The following is a 23,171-nucleotide window of genomic DNA, read 5'->3' as shown; positions in this document are numbered from 1 at the left end:
TCCCGCAAAAATGGACTCCTTGCACCAAAAAGTGCATCCAAGTGTCAATCTGAGGAGTTATACTGATCAAAATCATCATTTTCAGAAGGTTTATGCTGCCTGCGGTGGATTTCTTGTGCAGAATTGCAATTTTTGCAATTTCGGGAAAGCGAGCTGTTCAAATCTCCCGCCGGAAATCATCTGCGCGCCGCATCTACGTGTTCGGCATTGTTTACTCCCGCAATGCGTGATCGCGGGCCCTTATGATGTACTCGCGTTGTCAAACTCTCGCTGTGCAAGATGGCGGGCCTCGATGACGAAATCACTGTCGAAAAACTCGGCGAATACAGAATCACGGTAAGTCAATGCAGTGCGCGCGATATTCTATTTTTCAAGCGCGACCAAGCAAAAAAATCCGCAGCTTGCGAATTTGCCGATTTTTGTGCAAATTCGCGTGATTCGCGGACCGCAAATTTGCCAAAAATCCCCAAATTCCGCAAACGAAACTGATTTTACGCCCACGCTTAGTGCTTCATAGGTAAGCTGTCTCCTGTATCTACATCATGGACACACCAATCTGTGATACTAGGAACCAGGGAGAACAGATCAGAAAACTGTCCCAGCAACTGGCGGCAGTCACTCTGTTGCTCAGGGGTCAGGGTGGCAGAAAGGTTCACACCATCCACTGACCCATTTTGCTCTGATGCTGACAGGAGGTCAGGAAGAGGTTCAGTCTCCTCCTCCATCCCAGCATATGTTGCCAAGAGCATGCCCACTTCAGACCTCTCCAAGTGGGGCTTAAGGCGGTTGACATGCAGGACCCTCAAGGGGTTCCTGGGAGACTGCAAGTCCACCAAATAGGTAACAGGACTCTTGTGCTCCACAACCTCAAAGGGGCCGGTCCCCTTATCCTGGAGCGCACAAGGCTCCACAGGGGCGAAGACCCACACTTTCAGACCAGGCTGAAGCTATACCAGAGTGGCATACCGGTTGTACCACCGCTTCATCTCCTCCTGGCTGGCTTCCAGATTGCCTCAGCAAGTTGCCTGAAACGCCTAGTCTGGTTCCTGAAGGCCAGCATGTAGCTATATACATTCTGGGGAGGTTTCCTGGGAGTTTCTCCCAGCCTTCTTTGACCAGACTTAGAGGTCCTCGCACTGGGTGTGCATACAGGAGCTCAAAGGGGCTGAACCCTAGAGACTTCTGTGGCACCTCACGGTAAGCAAAGAGTAGGCACTGTAAGAGGACATCCCACTTACGCCTAATGGGTTCCTCAAGACCCATTATCATGCCTTTTAGGGTACGGTTGAATCTCTCAACCAACCCATTTCCTTGGGGGTGGTAAGGTGTGATAAACTTGTAGGTTACACCACACTCTTGCCAAAGGGATTTCATATACTTGGATATGAAATTGATACCCCGGTCAGACACCACCTCTAGAGGGAATCCCACTCGGGATAAAATTCCCATCAGTGCACACCACGGGGGCCGTCACTGTCCTCAGAGGGATGGCTTCCGGGTACCGAGTGGCATGGTCCACCAGGACCAGGATAAACCTGTTGCCCATGGCTGTCCTGGGGTCCAGTGGCCCCACAATGTCAATCCACACTCCCTGGAATGGGGTGCTGACCACAGGGAATGGCTGGAGAGGAGCCTTCTGCTTCCTCCCACTCTTACCACTTGCCTGGCCAGTCTGACATGTCCTGTAGTGAACATCTGAGCTCCTGCGCATTTGAGGCCAATAAAAGTGGGTGACAAGCCTTTCAAAGGTCTTGTCCTGCCCCAAATGTCCTGCCAATGACACATCGTGAGCCAGCCCCAGTAGGAAGGCTCTGAAGCCCTGGGGTACCACCAGTGCACGGGCTGACCCATGCTCTGCAACCTGAGGCTCTGAATATAGGAGGTCATTCTCCCAGTAAATTAAATGTGTTCCAGACTGGCCACCGCTGTCCTGGTCTGCAGCCTGCAGCCACAGACCCACGAGAGAAGGACATTCTTTCTGTCCTCTGCAGAATTCCTCCCTGGAGGGGCCTACTTCCTGCTGCCAATGGGTCAGCTCAGGCAGGTCCCCCAGTTCAACTATTTGTTCCCCTGTAGGTTCCAGGGCATCCCCCTCAAGGTCTGCTTCCTCCTGGACCGTGGGAACTACAGGGGCCGCTTTCCCACGCCTCATGTGTCTTCTCTCTAAGGCCGGTCCCTGGGTCTCTCGCTCAGGCTCCAGGACCTCTTGAGCACCCCTACTGGCTGCCATTGACCGGGTGGTCACGCACGCCCAGTCAGGCAGACCCACCAACCTCAGGTGAGTACTCTTCTCCACCTTTTCCCAAGGGGAGCTCTCCAAATCGTTCCCCAACAAACAGTCTACAGGCATGGCAGTTCTCACAGCTTCTTGAAGAGTACCAGAGCCCCCCGCCCCCCCACTCAAAGGGAACCTGAGCCATTGGACACTGATTCTCAGTGTTGTCGGCGTTCACAACTCGGCAGAATGCATGTGGGACAACCTGCTCTGGAGACACCAGGTGACACTTGACAACTGTAACACTGGCTCCTGTATCTCTAAGAGCCCCCACCTTTTGGCCATTAATGGTCACCCACTGCTCATATTTTCTAGTGTTACTGGGCAGTTGGCTCTCTTGGACCATATCACAGTCTCCTAATGAGATAAGGGACATCTCTGCGGGACCTCCCCCTCCTTCGACAATCCACTCCTCACCCAGGGCTACACTAGCCATCTGCCGGGGGGCTGCACCAGGGGGTGCAGGTTTACCAAACAGGTGACACTTGGGATCATTGGCAAAATGATCCAGGTCACCACACTTGTAACACTTTGGGGGCCCTCTTTGAACAGAGGGACCTGTCAGGGCCCGTTTGGTTTCTGGGGTTGGGGAGGCTGAGAACCTTTCCCTTGGTTCCCTGGGGGACTACTTTGGGGCCTTCTTTGGAACTCCCTCTGTTTACCCTTGTCCCCCCCACTCTTCTGCTAGGGACCCTGCCCACCCTTGGCGGAGTCTCCCACTTGACCCTTGTGGACCATGGTACTGACCCAGCGGTCCGCCTCCTCAGCAAGCTTTCTAGGGTTAGTCATCTTACTATCAATCAGGTGCTGGCGTAGCTCAGTAAAGCAATTACTGGACAAGTGCTCCCATGCAACTAAATCAAGAAGCCCTTAAAAATCATCAACTTTGCTATCCTTCACCCAACCATCTAGTGCTATGCACAAACAAGTGACATACTCAACATACGTACTGTTAGGAATCTTGGTGCAACCACTGAACCTCTGTCTATACAACTCAGGAGTTAACCCATACCTGCCCATCAAAGCATCCTTCATGTGTGGATAAGAATTATAAACATCTGAGGGCAAATCCCGTAATGTGTCCCGCCCCTCACTCAGGAACTGTCCCCACAAACCCGCTCCCCAGTCTCTCTCAGGGACCCGGTGGGAAGACATGGCTACCTCGTAGACCTTGAACGACTGCCCTATGTCATCATTTAAAAAAAATTCTTTAACCACCTCCTTTGGTATGTACACTCTTGACTCTACCTGCACTGGCGGTGCGCTGCTTCCAGAGGGAGTAGGCTCTAAACTCTTAGCCTTCAGCTTCATTTCCCTCAACTTCATTTCATGCTCCATTTGGATTCTTCTCTCTTCCAGAGCTAGCTTTTTGCTTTCCAGCTCCAGTTGCCCATTCAATTTAAGTTTTGCCATATCCATTTCATGCATCCTTGTTTCCTTCCTGTCTGCCAACTCCTCTGGTGACAGGACTCTGCCAAAGCCATTGCTGCCCTCTGCCTGCTCAGTTTTCACCACATCTTCAGGTGCCTTCCTTGACTCCATCCAGGCCATCAGCGCCTTTTGGTAGTGTGACTTGTTTCTACATCCTGTTTGAGGAACTTTGAAGTTTTCTGCAGAAGCACTTCAGCTGGTTTTGGGCGTAGCTCTCCAGTCTCTCTTCTTCCCATTCTATTTCAATTCCATCAGAAACTATAGGTGCTGCCTTCTCCCCATTAACTGAAACAGGCATGACTTTGTAAAAATGGAGATCTCTTCGCAAACAAAAATTAAAAAGTACGTGGTTGCGTTATGGTCTGCACTCACTAAGTAGTGTTCACCAATCACTGTACATGAGTCACAAATGCAAATTCGGAATCCAACCCGCTTGACCTCCAATGTTAGAATTGGGGGTCTCTGGTAGGAACTTGTGACAAGCAGGGACCCTCTCCTCTAGTTAGGGCAAGGGAATTACCCTCTTAAAATAACCCCTGCTCACCCTCTAGGCGGCGTGGCGCGAGCAGTCAAGGCTAGTTCAGAGGCGATGTAAGTTAAGCATTTGTGGCCACATACAGTAACTCAGGGACCACACTACAAATGGACACCACACAGGTTTTATATCAAAAATAGTTAGCTTTTATATAAGACTTAGCACAAGACCAAAGAACGACAATACTATCAGCAATAAAGAGCTCTTGTTAAAATGCTTAGTTTTCGAATTCTGTGCAATTCGTACTCTTTGTCCGGCTCTCACGGCAATGAAAATAACACAAAGTCTAGCAAGCGCAGCGGACGCTTCGTCCGATGCGTACTGGGATGCACGATGTGTTGTCCTCCAGGCACGGTGCGAGCTCCGGCTCGTGATGTCATTGGTGCGAGTCATAGAGCGGGTAGCCGCGTTGATTGAGGCAGACGGTGCTTGATGCGGTGCGTTCAGCTTACAATGCGACGTACGAGCCGTACTGTGGGGGCCGCGGCGTTCAGTCTTGGCTGCGGAGCGAGGTGGATGTACGGAGCGTACTCCCCTTTCCGATGCGAGCGGCACCCTTGAACTCGGCGGCAGTGTGCGGGTCGTACCAACCAGGATGACTCGATGAGGCAAAGAGTTTGTACGCGGCGGGGTCGGCCAGTCACGGTGCGATCTACGATTCGTTGGTCGCGTTGATTGAGGCGGACAGGCGGGGTACGGTGCGTTGCTGGACACAAATTAGTTGTACGAGGCGTACACAGCTCCCGGCCTCAGCAAATACTGAAAAAAGCGTTTCCAGCAGCAGATTGCAAGGCGGATGAAGTCCACTGGTCCTGGTACTTTGTTCAGGGGCAAGCTCACTCACAGGCCCTTGGAGATCTTTAAGCACAAGTTAATAGTAAAGTCTTTGAAGTCTTTCTCCTCTCATTCTGCAGCAAGGCAACCACTGCAGGCCAATCCCCCAGGTCAGGGACAGTATTCCTCCTTACAGCTTTCCCTGTTCCTTCTCCTCGGGCAGAGGATTCTTCTTATTAAAGCAGGATCTAATTTCTTGGGAGCAGGGTCCCAATACTTATACCCCTAATCCTTTGCTCTCTGAGGCCAGGGGGCCTTTGCCTAGTCCAGTCTAGTTCTTGAGCACTTTGTTGATATGACTCTGACTTTTCTTTCAGTGTGCAGGGCAGAGACATCAGACTGGCTCCATAGGAGGTGGAGCCAGCATTAAAGTGGAAAGGCACAGTCCTATTCAGAGTCCAGGTGCACTCCTCCCACCCATCTGGATGTAAATCTCTCTATTCACCACCGGGCTGCCCCAGCCTGTCTCCTGGAATTCCCCAGCCCTCACTCACAGAAACCAGACAGCAGATACACATCCTAGCAGAGGCGGGCTGAAATGGTTAGGCAAATACCTACGTTCTAAAAGTGGTATTTGAAACACAGAATATTAAAATAAACTTTGCTAAAAGATGTATTTTATTATTCTGAGTTCAGGCATACTAAACTCGAATTTGTACCATGTTCCCTGAGTCTGATAGGATTATAGAATGTAACAATTTCAACAGCCCATTCTGGCCTATGGAGAACAGGTAGCCTTGCAATAGTGAAAAACGAAAATGGCTATAATTCACTATTAGGACATGCCTCACACATCAGGGCTTGTCCTACCTTATACTTACAATGCTCCCTGCCCTTGGGCCTACCATAGGGGTGACTAAGATGAAGGTAAGGGAAGGTTTAGGGACTGGCAAGTGGGTGCACTTGCCCAGTCAGCATGACAGTACCAGACTGCACGCAGGCTCTGCAATGGCAGACCTTAGACACATTTTACAAGGCCGCTTCTGTGGGTGGCACAACCAGTGCTGCAAGCCCACTAGCAGCATTTGGAGTTACAAGCCCTGGGCACTCCTGGTGCACTGTACTAGGGTCTGACAGTAACCCAAATAATTGATGATTAAATCAAAAAGAGACTAGCTCAAGTTACTTTAGGGGAGGGGGAAGACTCTGGTATGTTTTGTCACGGAGTGTGAACACCCAGCAGGTGTGTTCAAAAAGCCCTCACCCACCAACCTAGTTGGTGGCATGCTTCATCATCGGGCCCACCCAGTGGCACCTAGCGTGCCCCGGGTGTGCTTCAACGCCTGACTACAGCGGAGCTGGTATTTTACTGAGTGTGCAGTGAAGATAGTTAAGGAAGTGATGTTAAAACGGCTGAACGGTGGTCCCAGTACCCGAAGGTAAAATTAGACTTTAATACCTGGGCCTCCGTCAGCGGTTAAAAATAAGGCAAGGGGATGTAAGGGGCGAGTTACGACCTCTCACATCCAATGGGTCAACATGTTTCAGCCAGTGCCTTATGACTAGACTGGCTTTCTTCAGGACCTAAAATAAGTGAGTGCAAATTACCTAGTGGGGGTGTAGGGGAGACTATGTGTCTACACGCCCTAAAGTGTATCTACGTGTGAGAGGGGGATTCCCTTCTCAAGACCACCTGTACACATAACATGGAAGGACAAAACAAAACACACAGGGAGAAGGTAGAGTCATTAGGATGTACAGTTTTACGCACATCTGATGCCGTCACTATAGCGAGTGCTGGTGGGCTATAGGCGGCTATGGTGTGATGGTATTGGTGGTACCATCACAGTGGGAATCGCACAGATAACTCGAGAGTGAGGTGATTTAAGAGACGGAGTAAAACAGGGTGCATTAGTGAAAATGCGGCGCAAGGAGGGATTCTTACGCAAGTTATTTGCTCAGTCTGACCTCAAGGTTGGGAGGTGGCAAAGGCTTGACCCTGGGGGGACAAACATTTACCATGCTGATTAGGGAGACCTGTTAGGAAAGAAAATAGCGCTTACCAGGAGTCGTGATGGTGGTTTCTCATACTCACAGTACTTCTGGGTTGAGCCTGCTCTGGACCTGTAGTGCCTCCTTCGCATACCGGTGGGGAATGAGTGTTTTCCCAGGTCTTAAGTAGTCTTGTTAATTGGTCTAATTAAGTGCACCTGTGATGTGGAGGGCAATGGTGAAAAGACTCACAAGCCTGAGTCATGCTGCCTGGAGTAAGTATGGGCGCCTTAGGTGCGCGCGCGCTCTAGCGCCCTGTCGCGCTGGGAGGCATCGTTATGGGCCACTGGGGAACCACCCAGGCGCTCGCGTCTATAGTTAGCGCATGCGCGATAGGTCCAAGTGCAGGCTCCTCAGGGGAACAGCCTGGAGGGTAGTGTTAGTTGTTCGCGCATGCGCATTGTGACCGGGCTGGTCTGCGCATGTGCGGCGTATGACGGGTGATCGCCCGCGCATGCGCGGTGTGTTGTTCACCGGGCACATTTGATTTCGTCCATTGAGTGGACCTGAGGCATGTAAATAATTTCGTTTCGTCCATTGAGTGGACGTGGGGCATATAAAAAACATTTAGACAAGTGCATTGTGAATAAATGGGGGACAATCTTTAGCAATTTCAGGAGAAAGACTGCTAAGAGGACGTAGTCGTTCCAGTGATGCTGCGCCCAAACATATGTAGTTTGATGATGGGGGTAGTGTGATCACTGGCGGGTCAGGGAATTCCACGGGATGGCATCATTCAATCCCTGGGTGGATGTGGAAAGGCGGTAGATCCACCGTTGTTCTGCCTGCAGTAGTTTTTGGTCATTGTCCATAGCGCCTGAGGTGATCTGCTCTATCACCGTCCATGATAGGTCATTTGGTGTGTGGCCTTCGGTGATGAAATGGTTGGTCATCTTGCTTATGTTCTTTTTGCATCTGATGGTGCTGCGGTGTTCGGTTATGTGGGTTTTTATTTTCCGTGTGGTCATCCCAATGTACCGGAGTCCACATCTACATGTAATTAAGTAGATGACATTGCGGGAGTTGCAGTTAGTGTGGCTACGCTGGGTCCACATCTTGTTTGGTTCCAAATCCAAGGTTTTGGTGTGGGAGGTGAGGTGGCACACGCTGCAGTCATTGCACGGATAGTGCCCGCTAACATTGGGGAGGCCCCATATGTTGCGGAGGGTGTTGGTGGCAGGTGAGGGTGGTGGTCTGGGACGGGTATTGACAAGGCGGTCTTTTAGATTGGAGTTTCGCTTGTATGCGAATCTTGGAAGGTCCCATTTCCTCTGTCCTGAAGTGATGATTTTCCAATGTTTTTTTATAATTTTCGACACCTCATTCGATGCTGTGTTATAGGTCGTAACGCAGGTGATGGGTGGGTTATCTTGGACTTTGGTGACAGTCCAAGCAACAGAAAGTCACTTTAAAGCCACAATAACCGCCTACAAAAAGAAATTGGAGGACCAGAATAAAGACATAAACGAATATAAAGAATACTTGACTCAGGCAAAAATAAAGAAATTCGACAAGGATTTGAAGAAATTCAATTACGCCAAAGTCTACCCATACTCGGAGGATGACTACACCCCTCAGAACAAAAACACCAGTATGTCCAACACCTCCGGAGATGACAGCTCCGTGTCCAGCGATTCCAGCACTGGCTCGGCGAGACGAGGAGGACGCGGCAGACGTGGACAGCGTTGGCAGAACAACTGGCAAGGAGGTCAACCTGGACAATTCCACGGTTTCCCACCCAATTACGGCCCGATGCAAAACCCCTACTTTGGATTCCCGCCCATGTACCCTCCTGGACCAATGCCCTTATTTACAGGCCACCAGGGACAACACGTTCCTTTTTTAGGACAGGGCAGAAGAACACGGGGCAGAAGAAGAACAAACCCACAACAACCACAAGTACACTGGGGCGGAGAGGAGAACCCAGTCAGCGCGAACACACGCCAGAAGGCGAAAGAGGGCACAGCGGGAACCAGCAAACAATGATTCCTCAAAAACAACAAGACTCATTGGTTTTCAACTTGTCTAGCACACCCCTGACCCCCAAAGAACAGTCGGTACTTGAGAAGGGCTTATCATTTGTTCCGACAACAAGACTCGACAAGTTCAAATTACATGTGGAACTGGCGCAATTCTTCCGGAAACTGAAACTGAAGTCGTTCTTCGAGAAACCAATCCCAGAAATAGAACCAGTCCACGACAATCCCAATATCACTGGTCTGCGACCAAAATCCACGTTTGTACCACCTCCCTCTGCCATTCCCCCCGAAATCGCGACATTTGAACAGGCCGTGTACAACGATATTGAGAGATTAAAACCTACCAACCATTTTAACAACCTATCTTGGGAGGATAGGAGGATTCTACAACGGTTGCAAGACAACCCCCTGATCGTTATCAAACCGGCGGACAAAGGAGGAGGCATTGTCCTCCAAAACAAGCAGGACTATGACACTGAGTGCCGCAGATTACTAAGCGACAACAGGAACTATCGCCGGCTGGAACAAGACCCCACTAACGAACTGAGGACCACGATCCACGCACTGGTCAAAAGGGCAGCGGACGCTGAGCACATATCCAAACAGGAAGCAGATTACCTATGCCCACAGAACACCAGAACCCCATATTTCTATACTGTGCCTAAAGTTCACAAGGGGGTCACTCCCCCTCCTGGAAGACCCATAGTATCAGGGATCAACTCCCTATTGGAACCACTGTCTTGCTACTGCGACTTTTTCTTAAACCCCCTGGTACAGTCGACCCCGACATACATCAAGGACACCAAGCATCTCTTACAAGTCCTCAACAACAAGGAATTCAACCCTACCACACAACTGCTGGTGGGTCTAGACGTGGAGAGCCTCTACACCAGCCTCCCACAAGATGCCACTCTCCAAGTACTCCATGACATCCTTATGGCTACTAACTGGGAACACCACACGCCAAGAGCCTTTATACTGTCATGCGCAACCTTGGCACTCAAAGAAAACTTCTTTGAGTACGACGGCACTCTCTACTTACAGACCAACGGGACATCGATGGGCAGTGTCTTCGCTCCAAGCGTGGCGGGACTATACGTCCACCACTTTGAAGAGTGCCATATAACTACAGACACCAACCCCTACATCAACCACATCCTGAGTTGGCGCAGGTATATAGATGATATTCTGGTGGTCTGGGAAGGTTCCCACTCCGACCTGGACGAATTCATGACATGGCTTAACAACAGGGACCCCTACCTCAAGTTCACCAGCACGGCCAGCAACAGCCATCTCCCCTTCCTAGACCTGGATATCAGAGCCAAAGATGGCACTCTGACCACTACCACGTACTACAAACCGACAGCAAGGAACTCATTGCTTGACTTTACCAGTTTCCACCCACGCCCCCTCAGAGAGAATCTGCCCTATGGACAGTTCTTGCGTATACGCAGGAACTGCACGAACATCTCTGACTATAAAAAACAGGCTATGGACTTGACCAACAAGCTGTCACAACGGGGCTATCCAAGACCAATCATCAACAAAACACAGAAAAGAGCAAGAAACCAAAATCGGGAGGCCCTCCTCGAGACTGTCACCAAAGTCCAAGATAACCCACCCATCACCTGCGTTACGACCTATAACACAGCATCGAATGAGGTGTCGAAAATTATAAAAAAACATTGGAAAATCATCACTTCAGGACAGAGGAAATGGGACCTTCCAAGATTCGCATACAAGCGAAACTCCAATCTAAAAGACCGCCTTGTCAATACCCGTCCCAGACCACCACCCTCACCTGCCACCAACACCCTCCGCAACATATGGGGCCTCCCCAATGTTAGCGGGCACTATCCGTGCAATGACTGCAGCGTGTGCCACCTCACCTCCCACACCAAAACCTTGGATTTGGAACCAAACAAGATGTGGACCCAGCGTAGCCACACTAACTGCAACTCCCGCAATGTCATCTACTTAATTACATGTAGATGTGGACTCCGGTACATTGGGATGACCACACGGAAAATAAAAACCCGCATAACCGAACACCGCAGCACCATCAGATGCAAAAAGAACATAAGCAAGATGACCAACCATTTCATCACCGAAGGCCACACACCAAATGACCTATCATGGACGGTGATAGAGCAGATCACCTCAGGCGCTATGGACAATGACCAAAAACTACTGCAGGCAGAACAACGGTGGATCTACCGCCTTTCCACATCCACCCAGGGATTGAATGATGCCATCCCGTGGAATTCCCTGACCCGCCAGTGATCACACTACCCCCATCATCAAACTACATATGTTTGGGCGCAGCATCACTGGAACGACTACGTCCTCTTAGCAGTCTTTCTCCTGAAATTGCTAAAGATTGTCCCCCATTTATTCACAATGCACTTGTCTAAATGTTTTTTATATGCCCCACGTCCACTCAATGGACGAAACGAAATTATTTACATGCCTCAGGTCCACTCAATGGACGAAATCAAATGTGCCCGGTGAACAACACACCGCGCATGCGCGGGCGATCACCCGTCATACGCCGCACATGCGCAGACCAGCCCGGTCACAATGCGCATGCGCGAACAACTAACACTACCCTCCAGGCTGTTCCCCTGAGGAGCCTGCACTTGGACCTATCGCGCATGCGCTAACTATAGACGCGAGCGCCTGGGTGGTTCCCCAGTGGCCCATAACGATGCCTCCCAGCGCGACAGGGCGCTAGAGCGCGCGCGCACCTAAGGCGCCCATACTTACTCCAGGCAGCATGACTCAGGCTTGTGAGTCTTTTCACCATTGCCCTCCACATCACAGGTGCACTTAATTAGACCAATTAACAAGACTACTTAAGACCTGGGAAAACACTCATTCCCCACCGGTATGCGAAGGAGGCACTACAGGTCCAGAGCAGGCTCAACCCAGAAGTACTGTGAGTATGAGAAACCACCATCACGACTCCTGGTAAGCGCTATTTTCTTTCCTAACAGGTCTCCCTAATCAGCATGGTAAATGTTTGTCCCCCCAGGGTCAAGCCTTTGCCACCTCCCAACCTTGAGGTCAGACTGAGCAAATAACTTGCGTAAGAATCCCTCCTTGCGCCGCATTTTCACTAATGCACCCTGTTTTACTCCGTCTCTTAAATCACCTCACTCTCGAGTTATCTGTGCGATTCCCACTGTGATGGTACCACCAATACCATCACACCATAGCCGCCTATAGCCCACCAGCACTCGCTATAGTGACGGCATCAGATGTGCGTAAAACTGTACATCCTAATGACTCTACCTTCTCCCTGTGTGTTTTGTTTTGTCCTTCCATGTTATGTGTACAGGTGGTCTTGAGAAGGGAATCCCCCTCTCACACGTAGATACACTTTAGGGCGTGTAGACACATAGTCTCCCCTACACCCCCACTAGGTAATTTGCACTCACTTATTTTAGGTCCTGAAGAAAGCCAGTCTAGTCATAAGGCACTGGCTGAAACATGTTGACCCATTGGATGTGAGAGGTCGTAACTCGCCCCTTACATCCCCTTGCCTTATTTTTAACCGCTGACGGAGGCCCAGGTATTAAAGTCTAATTTTACCTTCGGGTACTGGGACCACCGTTCAGCCGTTTTAACATCACTTCCTTAACTATCTTCACTGCACACTCAGTAAAATACCAGCTCCGCTGTAGTCAGGCGTTGAAGCACACCCGGGGCACGCTAGGTGCCACTGGGTGGGCCCGATGATGAAGCATGCCACCAACTAGGTTGGTGGGTGAGGGCTTTTTGAACACACCTGCTGGGTGTTCACACTCCGTGACAAAACATACCAGAGTCTTCCCCCTCCCCTAAAGTAACTTGAGCTAGTCTCTTTTTGATTTAATCATATATTAACCGGGGACATGGACTAGCTTTCTGGTCCTACCTCTCTCTCTTGATTACGCAGTAACCCAAATAAGCCACTCATGGAATCCAATCAATATAGCAATTTACACAGGGAGCACTTGCACTGTGGCACTGTTTGGCAGTGGCACAGTGCTCTGAGCAGCTAACACCAGCAAAAACACATGAGGTAACAGCAACAAAATGGAAGGGAGACCCACGCCAATGGTGCCAGGTCTAACATGGGTATTCTAATTGTGACCTCCTACCAGTACATAATTCTTTTGGTCGCAGCGATGGCTCTAGGATTTTACACCTCCCACCCGCCGCTGCTCCCCTGGTGGTGGTCCTAAAGAATGTACTGCTTCTACAAGAGGGGCAAATGGAACCCACTGAGCAGTTAATGTCTAAAACTATGCACTGGCTTAGTGCTCAATTGAAGGTAGATGGGGTACCGTGGTGGGATATCTGCAACTAAATGATTATGGCTAGATGTGCATCCTGGGATGGACACTCAGCCAAGGAAGGGTGGGTTGACTGTTTAGTTGCCAACTTCAATAACGCCCATGTCGTTAGATTCCTATTAGGTCACTTGGGGAGTAGAAATCAATGGAGTCCATCTGGTAAAATTTCTCTTCTGCCTTTGGGTTTTTTCTATAGACCGAATCACCTTTTTCCGCAAGGGGGCGGAAGTAGCCTCGCACCACAAAGACCTTTAGGTGGCCCCTTTGATCTAAGCCTTGCTAATAGATTTGCTCCCTGGTCTCGTTTAGACGCATGCGATTGACTGTCTCCTGTAGTCTTACCTGTGACAGAGGCTCAAACTAGCCGACCTGCACCTCCTCCTGTGATCGCCTTAAGCCCTCAGCTGGTTACATCCGGGGGGTCTGAGCATTCCGAGGCCCTGATACCATTAGGTCAGGGAGAAGGTATTGATACAAGTACACTAAGCATGTTATCATGGAACACTGCTGGCTTATTACAGAAGACTACTTCTTCTGATTGGTCTACTTTTATTGAGTTTTATGATAGTATTGCCTTTCGGGAGACCTGGTCCTTGAGTACTATTTTTCGACCAGGTTATTTGGCCTTAGGTAAACCCGCTATTGCAAATTCTAAGGGGCTCATTTCCGGAGGATTATCGGTTTGAGTAAGACAGCAGGTGGGCCTCCTGGTTGAAGAACTTGGGATTGATAACCCAGACATCCAGGTTCTTAAAACAAATTTTGAATACGACCATGGTCCTATACTGGTTAATGTCTACGCTATAGGCATGGCCGGAGGGAAAGCCTCACCGACCATCTCTAGCCTAGATCATTTTATTAAGTCAATGGAAGGGACAAGTAACTGGGTTATTGCAGGGGATTTTAATTGTATGTTTGAGCTCCTTGGTCTAGAAGACGCTAGTCTTACTAGCGATGAGGATGCGAATTGGGGTGTTCTATCTTTAACACTCCCTCCAATCAATAAATGGATGGAGGCAGTATTATAATTAAAAAGTTTGACAATGGAGGGTGGGCTCCGGGCTGTCAATGGGAAAACCAAATTGGATGGTAATGGTAATCCCACCTTTAATATTGGGAGAAGTAGCAGCAGGATTGACTACTTTCTTATTAATTTAGAATTGTGGTCAAGATTAAAGAATATGGAGGTTTTAAATAGACCAGAGACTGATCACGACCCATTGTCATTGACTCTAGAGGTTAAGGGTCGCCCACTGGGGAGGGGCGGCACGGAGATTGCTACGGCAGATGTTGTTATGTCTCTCCACTGCCGAAGACTAAAATGGGCATGGGTATCTGAGGATGAGGGCACTATGGCACAGATAAGGTCCATTCTTGAAGAGTCTCTTGTTGCCCTATCCCTTCTTGACTCCAGCAAGGCTAGCCTTACAACCCTTACAGAAGCCCACGAGTCCCAGTTTATTAAGCTGAAAAGCTATTTCACAAAAAATATAAAAAGATCTAATGTGCTCCCCATCCATAAAGCCGCAAAATGGTGTGATGGGGCATGCAGGTTAGCTTTCAGACAATTGTCCCAAGCAATAAGGGTGAGATCTACGCAGGAGATAAGGGAACTCAGGGCAGATTACAAGGCCACTCAATTTAGGGCAAAGAAGGCCTATGATGAAAATAGATGGAGAGACCTCCTAGACGCAACCAATGGGAAAAATTGGTGTCAGTTCTGGCACTTAATAAAATGGGGCAATGGTAGTGCTGGCCCAGCTCCTTTTAATAACGTTCCCCCAGAAGTATGGGTCTCACACTATCAGGCTCAATTTTCATCGCCCGAAGAAAGTACTGGGCACCAGCCCTGTTTAGAGACTGACTCAGTCCTATCCTTTACACTAGGGGAAATTGAGAGAGCTCTTGATGGAGTGGCTGCAGGTAGAGCACCTGGACCGGGCTGTATTCCGGCGGATATATATAAATAAGATTGGGAGAACTGGCTAAAATATATCCACATCCTTGTAAATGGTTTGGCTAGAGGCGCCCCCATTCCAGAATCCTGGTGTTGGGCTGAAATAATCCCCATTTATAAAAAGGGTGATGGCGCCTGTCCATCTAATTATAGGCCCCTAAGCCTTATAGACACTCTTCAAAAAATTGTGGCGAGATTAGTGCTAAGTAGGGTAAACAGGTGGATAGATGAAAACAAAATACTATCCACTTATCAAGCAGGATTTCCTTCCATTTTGACTTAGTCCCCCGCCCTAAGATGTGGGATACCCTGAGGGAAGCAGGGATGCCTGCTGAGATCTTATCTTTTATTAAAAAACTACATGAATTAACATACGCCCAAGTACGTTGGGGTCAGCAGGGTGAGTTAATAGACCGCTTTTCTGTGAGCAAGGGAGTAAGGCGGGGGGTGTTCTGGCCCCTATCCTTTTCTCTTTGTTGATAAATAATGTTATCTCATACTACACTGAATATCCCACGGACGCACCTACTCCTACTGGATCCAGGATTCCGCTTTTAATGTTTTCAGACAACACTTTAATTTTGTCCAAGACGCCATCTGGTCTGCAACGTGCCCTTGATCGATTCATCTTGTTCTGCAATGACCATGATCTAGTAGTTAACGTCGATAAGACGAAGTTCATGGTCTTGCACAAACACAAAGTAGTAAAAGCTAGAGTGGAAATTAATAATATGCCCCTGGAACAAACTGACTCCTTTGCATATTTGGGCGTTACTTTGGGAAAACATTTGAACTGGAAGCCACAATTAGATTTACTAGTCTTAAGGCATAATCAATTAGCAGGGGCCCTCTTAAAAGAATTCCGGTTGTCTCAAACCAAACCAGTTGGACCGGCTCTATCCATTTACCAAGGGAAGGTTAGAGCTTCAATAATTTATGGGGCGGAACTCTAGGGGTTTGAAAATCTAGCTCCATTAGTCTTAGCCCAGAATAAGTTTCTGAGGGCACTGACCGGCCTTCCTCAATCTTCAACCTTCGCCTCTTATGCCCCTAAATTTAGATTTAGGATGTATTTCCTTTGAGGAGGCTGCGTGTTTTAGACCACTTGCCTATTGGCGAAGACTTTGAACTACCTCGGAGCTTGCACCCTATGTAAGAGCTGTTAAGTTTACTAGAGAAGCGGACAAGTCAAATAAAATCTCTTGGTTATTAAAAATTAAAGGCATTGTTATTAGATATGGGCCTCATTCACCTGTGGGAGGACACGGAAGGGAATTTATTCCCGTCCAAAAAAGTTTTGAAAGCCTTAAATAGGGACAAAATTTATGTATAGTCTCTGCCCTCCGTTGCTAGTGGTTCTCTAACATACCTCTTTCTAGATTTTATTGTGAGTATAAGTTTGAGGCCTAGTGGGACATCATAACATGCCCTGGTGATAGAAAACTCTTCTACCAATTTAGAGTGGGAACACTCCCCCTAAAATCTTTGACTAATAAGTGGGGGGATGACCGGGATACAAAATGTGATACTTGTCTAACAGAGGATGAGACTTTATGGCATGTCCTGTTTGTGTGCCCTGCTTACAAGGGCCCTCAACAGAAATGGCTCAAGCCGGTTTGTAGAATGCTTGGTACAAGATCTTGTCAAACAGCTCTGCATATTCTAAAAACCGAAACTACTGAAGTCATGGTCATTGCCATGGCTAAGTTCCTGAGCTGGACTTGGGTCCTTAGAAGAAAGAATTTGCGAGGCAGCATGTAACCTGTGTGCTTATATGTTGGTGTTCCCAAGTCTCCCCCAAAATATTTACTTTAAATATTGGAGACTATAATTAAGCCCTGTATAATTCTGCCTTAACTCCCTTTGATTTTGAAGTCTCCCTTTTTAAACATAACAATTGTTTTAAATAGATTTGGGATTTTAAAATGATATGCTCTTTTAAATAAAATTTTTGTATGATATTTTAATTCTTTTATATCAGATTGTACTGCTTATATGTGTCTTTTATGATTGATTATGATCGAATAAAGACGAATTGAATTTGAAAGCACGCTGTAAACAAAGCATGTTGTCCTGCCTCAAGTAGGGCAAACTCCATAAAGAATATAGTGCTTACTGTGTAAGTACTGAAGTAAAGGGGCCAGTAGCCATGGGAGGATACAAATGACGACTTGGGCATACTATGGAGGAACTAAGAAGCCTAATAAAGAATGAGATGCCAGCATTTACAAAGGACAAAGACACAAGCCAATGAAAAATATGGGTGGGGGAGTGGGCAGGGCTTCTCTCTCATACTGAAGTACAACAGATCATCACCAGAGCTGCGCTTGCGTGCTGGCTCATGCCCAACCGTAAAATATAGCTTGTGAGAGAGATTTGCAAAAAGGCACAAGTCTAGAGCTAAGGTAAATAGACAGCTCAAAAGGAAACAGGTAAAAAAGAAGTTTACTTTTGATTCTGGTGACACTGGGTTGATTTGCTTTGTGGTTAAAGAGTAGCAGCAAAGGGAGGACTTGGGCGATCGGGTTCATGATGGAAAAAGAAGTGGAAAAAGAAAAAAAGGTATGTTTCACCGTATATCCCTTCAAACCTGCCAACTCAGGTTTGGAGGTTTATCTGCCACAATTATGTTGGTGAGAAAGCACATAATGTTTGGCCCGCGGAAATATTGGCTGGACTCCTCCCGACAGCCGATTTTACCTAAGGTGCATTTCATGCTGGAGTAAAACTCTGATGGAGATGGCGGCACTCGGACGGACTATTGTCCATAGACCTGCCAGCATCTAAATTGAGTGGGTGGACCGTCTAGTAGGTGGGCAGAGAAACTGACAACACCTGATCCACCAAGATCTAAATCAGTCCCAGAGTGCAAAAGTCGTTCTCCTACATCAACCTTCAACATCTGATTTCAGCAGTTCAGTACTCATTTGCTATGCTTAATTAAGATTTATAGACCAGTTTCTGGTGAAAATGAAACCACTCCTTACCAATTAACAATTGTTTCTTTCCTTAAATGCCCACTTGTACTCTCAATTTAATTGAATTCGCTGACTGTTTAAATTAGAACTTAGGTGAGAAGGTTTTATGCAACTGTTTTTATTTTGCTGTTGGTAATTTTAGGAAATGTTAGTATTTAAGATGTTATGCTAGTACACACATTGATAACTTGTGTTTGTCACCTGTTTACAGGCAAGCAGTTCTGCAGAATAATCGTCTCTTCCAGTACTGGGAGATGGTCCGTCTTTTACTCGCCTTTGTCATCAGCATCATTTGCTCCACCCAAGTTGCATTTTTTCACTTGAATACCCCACTGTGGATTGTCAGCTATTTGCTAGAGGTCATCTGCTGGTTTGACATGTACCTGCATTTCCATGTGGCCTTTTACCACAGAGGCAAACTAGTTACAGATCCCTTGCTAACTGCTAAACACTATCTACATACAAACTTCCTCTTCGATCTCATTAGCTGCTTCCCATGGGAGATATTTGCCTTAATGAAATATAGCCTAGTAAATGACAACAGAGAACTTTTCTCCCATGAAAACCTCCAGCTCTTTGCCTGTTGCCGGATTCCTCATATTCTTCAGCTTTATCGAATTCACTTAGCCTTTAATTACTGGCGGTCTGATATTGCCACAGAGAAACCATGGATTACGTTCCTTCAGTTCTTCATCTACAATGCTGTTTTTCTCCACGTCTGCTCCTGCCTAGTTTTGATCAGTGTTAACCAAATTGCTTTCATCGATGAGCAATCCGATTCATCACTATATAACACAGACCAACTGATTCTAAGAAGAACCTGGATGGATAAACTTCCACACGTGTTCCCCATTACGACTGGTAAGTTGACAGAAAATTGAAAGTTAATGGGAAAATAAAAGGCAACCAAATAAAAGGTAGTCATGGTTATGGATAGTCCTGGGCATGGTAAATTGTAGATATTTTTGAATATCAATGTGAGACTTAGGATTACTTTAGAGTCTTGACAAATGTTTCTTGTTTCCCAAATGTTCCTGAAACTTCTTACCGGACCGTACATATAAGAGTATTGGGCATCAACTTTTTTTTTTTTAAACTTCTTTTTATTGAATTTTCAGGTTAAACACATGTCATCAATGGCATCATTACATATACGGCCACATGCATCATTGTTACATTTTACGATTTCTTAATTGCGAAAATTATGGAATCGCAATTAAGAAATCGCAAAATGCAACGCATTAAGAAATCGCAATTTTTTTTGCGATTTCTTCATTTTCCTTAATTGCGATTCACAATTTGTGAATCGCAATTAAGGAATCCCTTCCCATTGATTCCAATGGGCCTAGAGGCCTATAGGAATGAATAGGAAGCCATTCTCATTTTGCGATTCGCAATTAAGGAATCGCAAAATGAGAATGCCATTTCATGGGTGCAGGGGGGGTCCAAAGTACCCCCCCTGCACCCCTGAAATTGAACTTTAAGAACATTTTTCACACACACATGCCCCAAGGGCATGTGTGTGTGTAAAATGAAACTTTAAAAAATGCACTTTTGTGCATTTTTTAAAGTTTTCACAAATTACCATGAAGTTCAACTTCATGGTAATTTACCTCTTCCTATTTGCAAAAAAAAAATGTTCATGCATTGCATTTAAGAAATCACATTTTGGGATTTCTTAAATGCAATCGCAATTTAAGAAATCGCAACATAATTGCGATTCCTTAAATTGCGAAAAAAAGAAAAAAAATACTGCATCCCAAAAAAGGAAATTGCATTCGCAAACAGCCGATTTTTGCGATTCACACCGTTTGCGAACGCAATTTACCTTGATGCATGTGGGCAATAGTCTTTAGTACATATTGGTCACATCTGCACTCATGGTCTTATTAGGCTAAACAGGTTTATACAACTTATAACAGATCATGGCTATTATTACTACACCATTTCAAAGGTCAGGCAACCACACGTAATACACTTAACAGTTTCTGAATTCCAATGGACCTACATTGCTCGTCAATAGTCCGGCTCCCTTGTCATTTCCGATGACACATCTTGCTATGAACAGATCGGACCCACATGTTGTATTCATTATCTATTCCCTTCTTAGGCCCATTTACACTACTTATATCTCCTTCTTGTTAGCGTTAAGCAGTAGTTATGTTTGCCTGTTCTGGGTCTTGTGGGTGGGCCAGTAGGTAACACGTTAATGGGGCCCAGATATCCTTGGGTCGAGAGGCGCTCGGTAACAGTTCAGCATATACGGTGAGGCGCTCCTGGCAAGTCACCAAGTCAGCTATCCAGTTCTTAAATTTGGGTGCTCGCCCCCTCTCCCAGCGGCACGCCACCCGCCTCTTGGCCAGTAATAGAGGAAGGGCAGCATACTTGCGGTGCACTGCCTGCTGTGGTTTAACATAGCCCAGCAGGGCCATCAATGGGGTGGGTTCGACCCGTTCATTAATCATTAGTGCCAAGGCGCCAAACACCTGTTCCCAATATGCGTGCTCTCCTGGACATTCCCCCGCTACATGCAAAAAACCCACCCCAGGGACATGACATCTATCGCACCTGTCTAATTCCCTTAGGTGGTACCTATGTAGCCTAGCTGGGGTGTAGTACATTCGATGCAGGAATTTATAGTGTATAATACGGAGCTTACTGCTAGCCAACACCCTTTGCGTCTGTAGGCAGCATAATTCCCAGTGATCATCCGTTACCTCCATCCCTAGCTCCTCACTCCATCGAGCACAGGAAGTCGTGATTGGCAACTCTCTCTGTGTGTGAACTATTCCATAAATTGTCGAGACAAGGCGTTTTGGGCGTCATGTTCTGCAGCATCCTCTGCAGTGGTGCCAGTATCTGCGGCTCCACTGGAAAGTCTGGCGTGAGAGATCGTATTCCTTGCCGCAGTCGAGTATAAAGAAACAAGTCAAGTGGAGTGTGTTGTGATCCCTGCAGAATTTGCTCTGCTGTGCGAAAGCGCCCATCCTGATACAGACCCCCTCATGTGCGAATATTAGTGCGTTCTCTAATTTTATGAAATATTGTTTCTTGAAGAAGGGACATGTTTGGGTGGTATGAGAGTGGCAATAATGGAGAGTACAGGAAGGTTGTTTTGAGCATGCATCCAATTCTCTGCCATGCCACAGTCGTACATGTGACAGTGGTAGGCATATTTTCTCTTGGGCTGGTCACCTCGTACAGTGTGCCATCATTAGGAACAGGGTGTGTGAGCCAGTGTTCTGCCGCTACCTGCGGCATATTCAGAACCACGCATAGTGGGCCTGCGCACAGGTGTAATAAAGTTCAAAGTTCAGGATCCCGAACCCTCCTTGTGAGTATGGTCGTATAAGGACATTCCACTGTAGCCTTGGTTGCTTACCACCCCACACTACACGCGTCATCTCAGACCTCAGTGTCTTAAAGAAGAAAGCTTCCGGGAAGTATGGAATATTTAAAAATAAGTAAAGCAGCTGGGGGAGTATCACCATTTTAATAATCGATGCTCTTCCCGCCATGGAAAGGGGCATTGTAATCCAGCGACTCACGCTCTCTGCTTTGCCGGTTATTGTAGTGCCATAGTTTAACCTCATAATTTCCTCCCTGTCCCTCGTTACTCGGATGCCCAGATAGCGCAGCTCATCATCGCACCATTACAGTGGGTAGTCAAGAGAGAAGGTTTTTTTTTTATTAGGATCCCTGATCCCCTCGCATAAGAGGAGTATGAGAAGACTCTATACTCCGCCCATTTACTAGCAAAATTGTGTGACGTTTGCGGAGTGAAATGCGTTTCCTGTAACATTGCTATATGTGCCCTATGCCTGTCTAGGTATGCCAAAATCTGTCTCTTCGTCTGGGATCCCCCAGACCTCAAATATTCCATGTTATAACATTCAGGACCTCAACCCCAGCTTCATCCATTTTGTCCTGTGTCTGTTATCTTATTGCCTGTGATCCATTGAGTGTTGTGCCTCTCATGTACCTCATCACCTAACGAAAAGGAAAGTCTCTCCCGATGCTCCAATAGGCATCTCAACAGGTATACTACTGGCACAATCCTGACTCATAAGCCAAATGCAATACATCAACCATAATTCTCCCCCACTACCCCCTCCCACTGAAGCAGCCCCAACTTGCCAGTAGTAGACTCCCACCCCCGCCCCCGCCCCTCCCCATTTCCAAACAAGAACAGAGACAAAAAAATCCTTCTAGCATTTTGCAGTGCACATTACCGGGGTGATACCCATTGGGCGTCATGTCTAGGCGGCATCACAGAAACCCCTCCCCCATTGAGCCCTTCTGAGATGGTGCTAACAGACTCCAAGGGGGGTGGGGGTGCCCGGTACATAATAAGTATTGCTCTGTGCACCGATCAAAACATCATGCCATACTGAACTTGGCGCTTATCTCCACCTCCACTCGCTACTTCACGTATAAAACCAGTTAATACTCAAGTGTGTATGTCAAAGATATGTTTGACTGCGAGTCTTCTTCTGCGTCCGTCGAGGCAGAGTGTTGTGAAGCCGACATGTCCTCATCAGGTCTCTGCGTGTGCTTCACGTGCTTGAGAAACTCTTCCACTTGTTGCGCATTGGTGAAAAATCTTTGTTTGCCTTGGTGTGTTACTCTGAGCCCCGCAGGGTAGAGCAATGCATAATCGATTTGCGCCTTCCTTAATTTGTTCTTTACATCCAGAAATTTGCACCTCTTCTCTTGCACTATGGGCGTAAAGTCCGGGTAGATGGAGAATGTATTTTCATCATATGACAGGGTTTGCTTGCTTCTTGCTGCGCGCAAGGCCACATCACGGTCCCTGTAATTTAAAAGTCTCGCTATGATGGGTCTTGGAT

At 47.4% G+C, this 23,171-nt stretch overlaps 1 protein-coding gene across 8 annotated transcripts in view; it reads left to right on the top strand.

Annotated features, from left to right (window-relative positions):
- Nucleotides 1-23,171, top strand: part of LOC144768773 (uncharacterized) — a 9,320,023-nt gene that overhangs the window by 6,364,119 nt on the left and 2,932,733 nt on the right. For all 8 annotated transcript variants that reach the window (XM_078652700.1, XM_078652694.1, XM_078652695.1 and 5 more), the window contains one exon: nucleotides 18,533-19,182. In XM_078652700.1, the coding sequence (XP_078508826.1) occupies nucleotides 18,533-19,182 (650 nt within the window). The remainder of the gene's footprint in view (nucleotides 1-18,532; nucleotides 19,183-23,171) is intronic.

The sequence above is a fragment of the Lissotriton helveticus genome, chromosome 7 (genome assembly GCF_964261635.1).
Source record: "Lissotriton helveticus chromosome 7, aLisHel1.1, whole genome shotgun sequence".
Classification (NCBI taxonomy): Eukaryota; Metazoa; Chordata; class Amphibia; order Caudata; family Salamandridae; genus Lissotriton; species Lissotriton helveticus.
The sequence above is the reverse complement of the archived record's forward strand: the minus strand, read 5'-3'. Positions and strand labels throughout refer to the sequence as shown.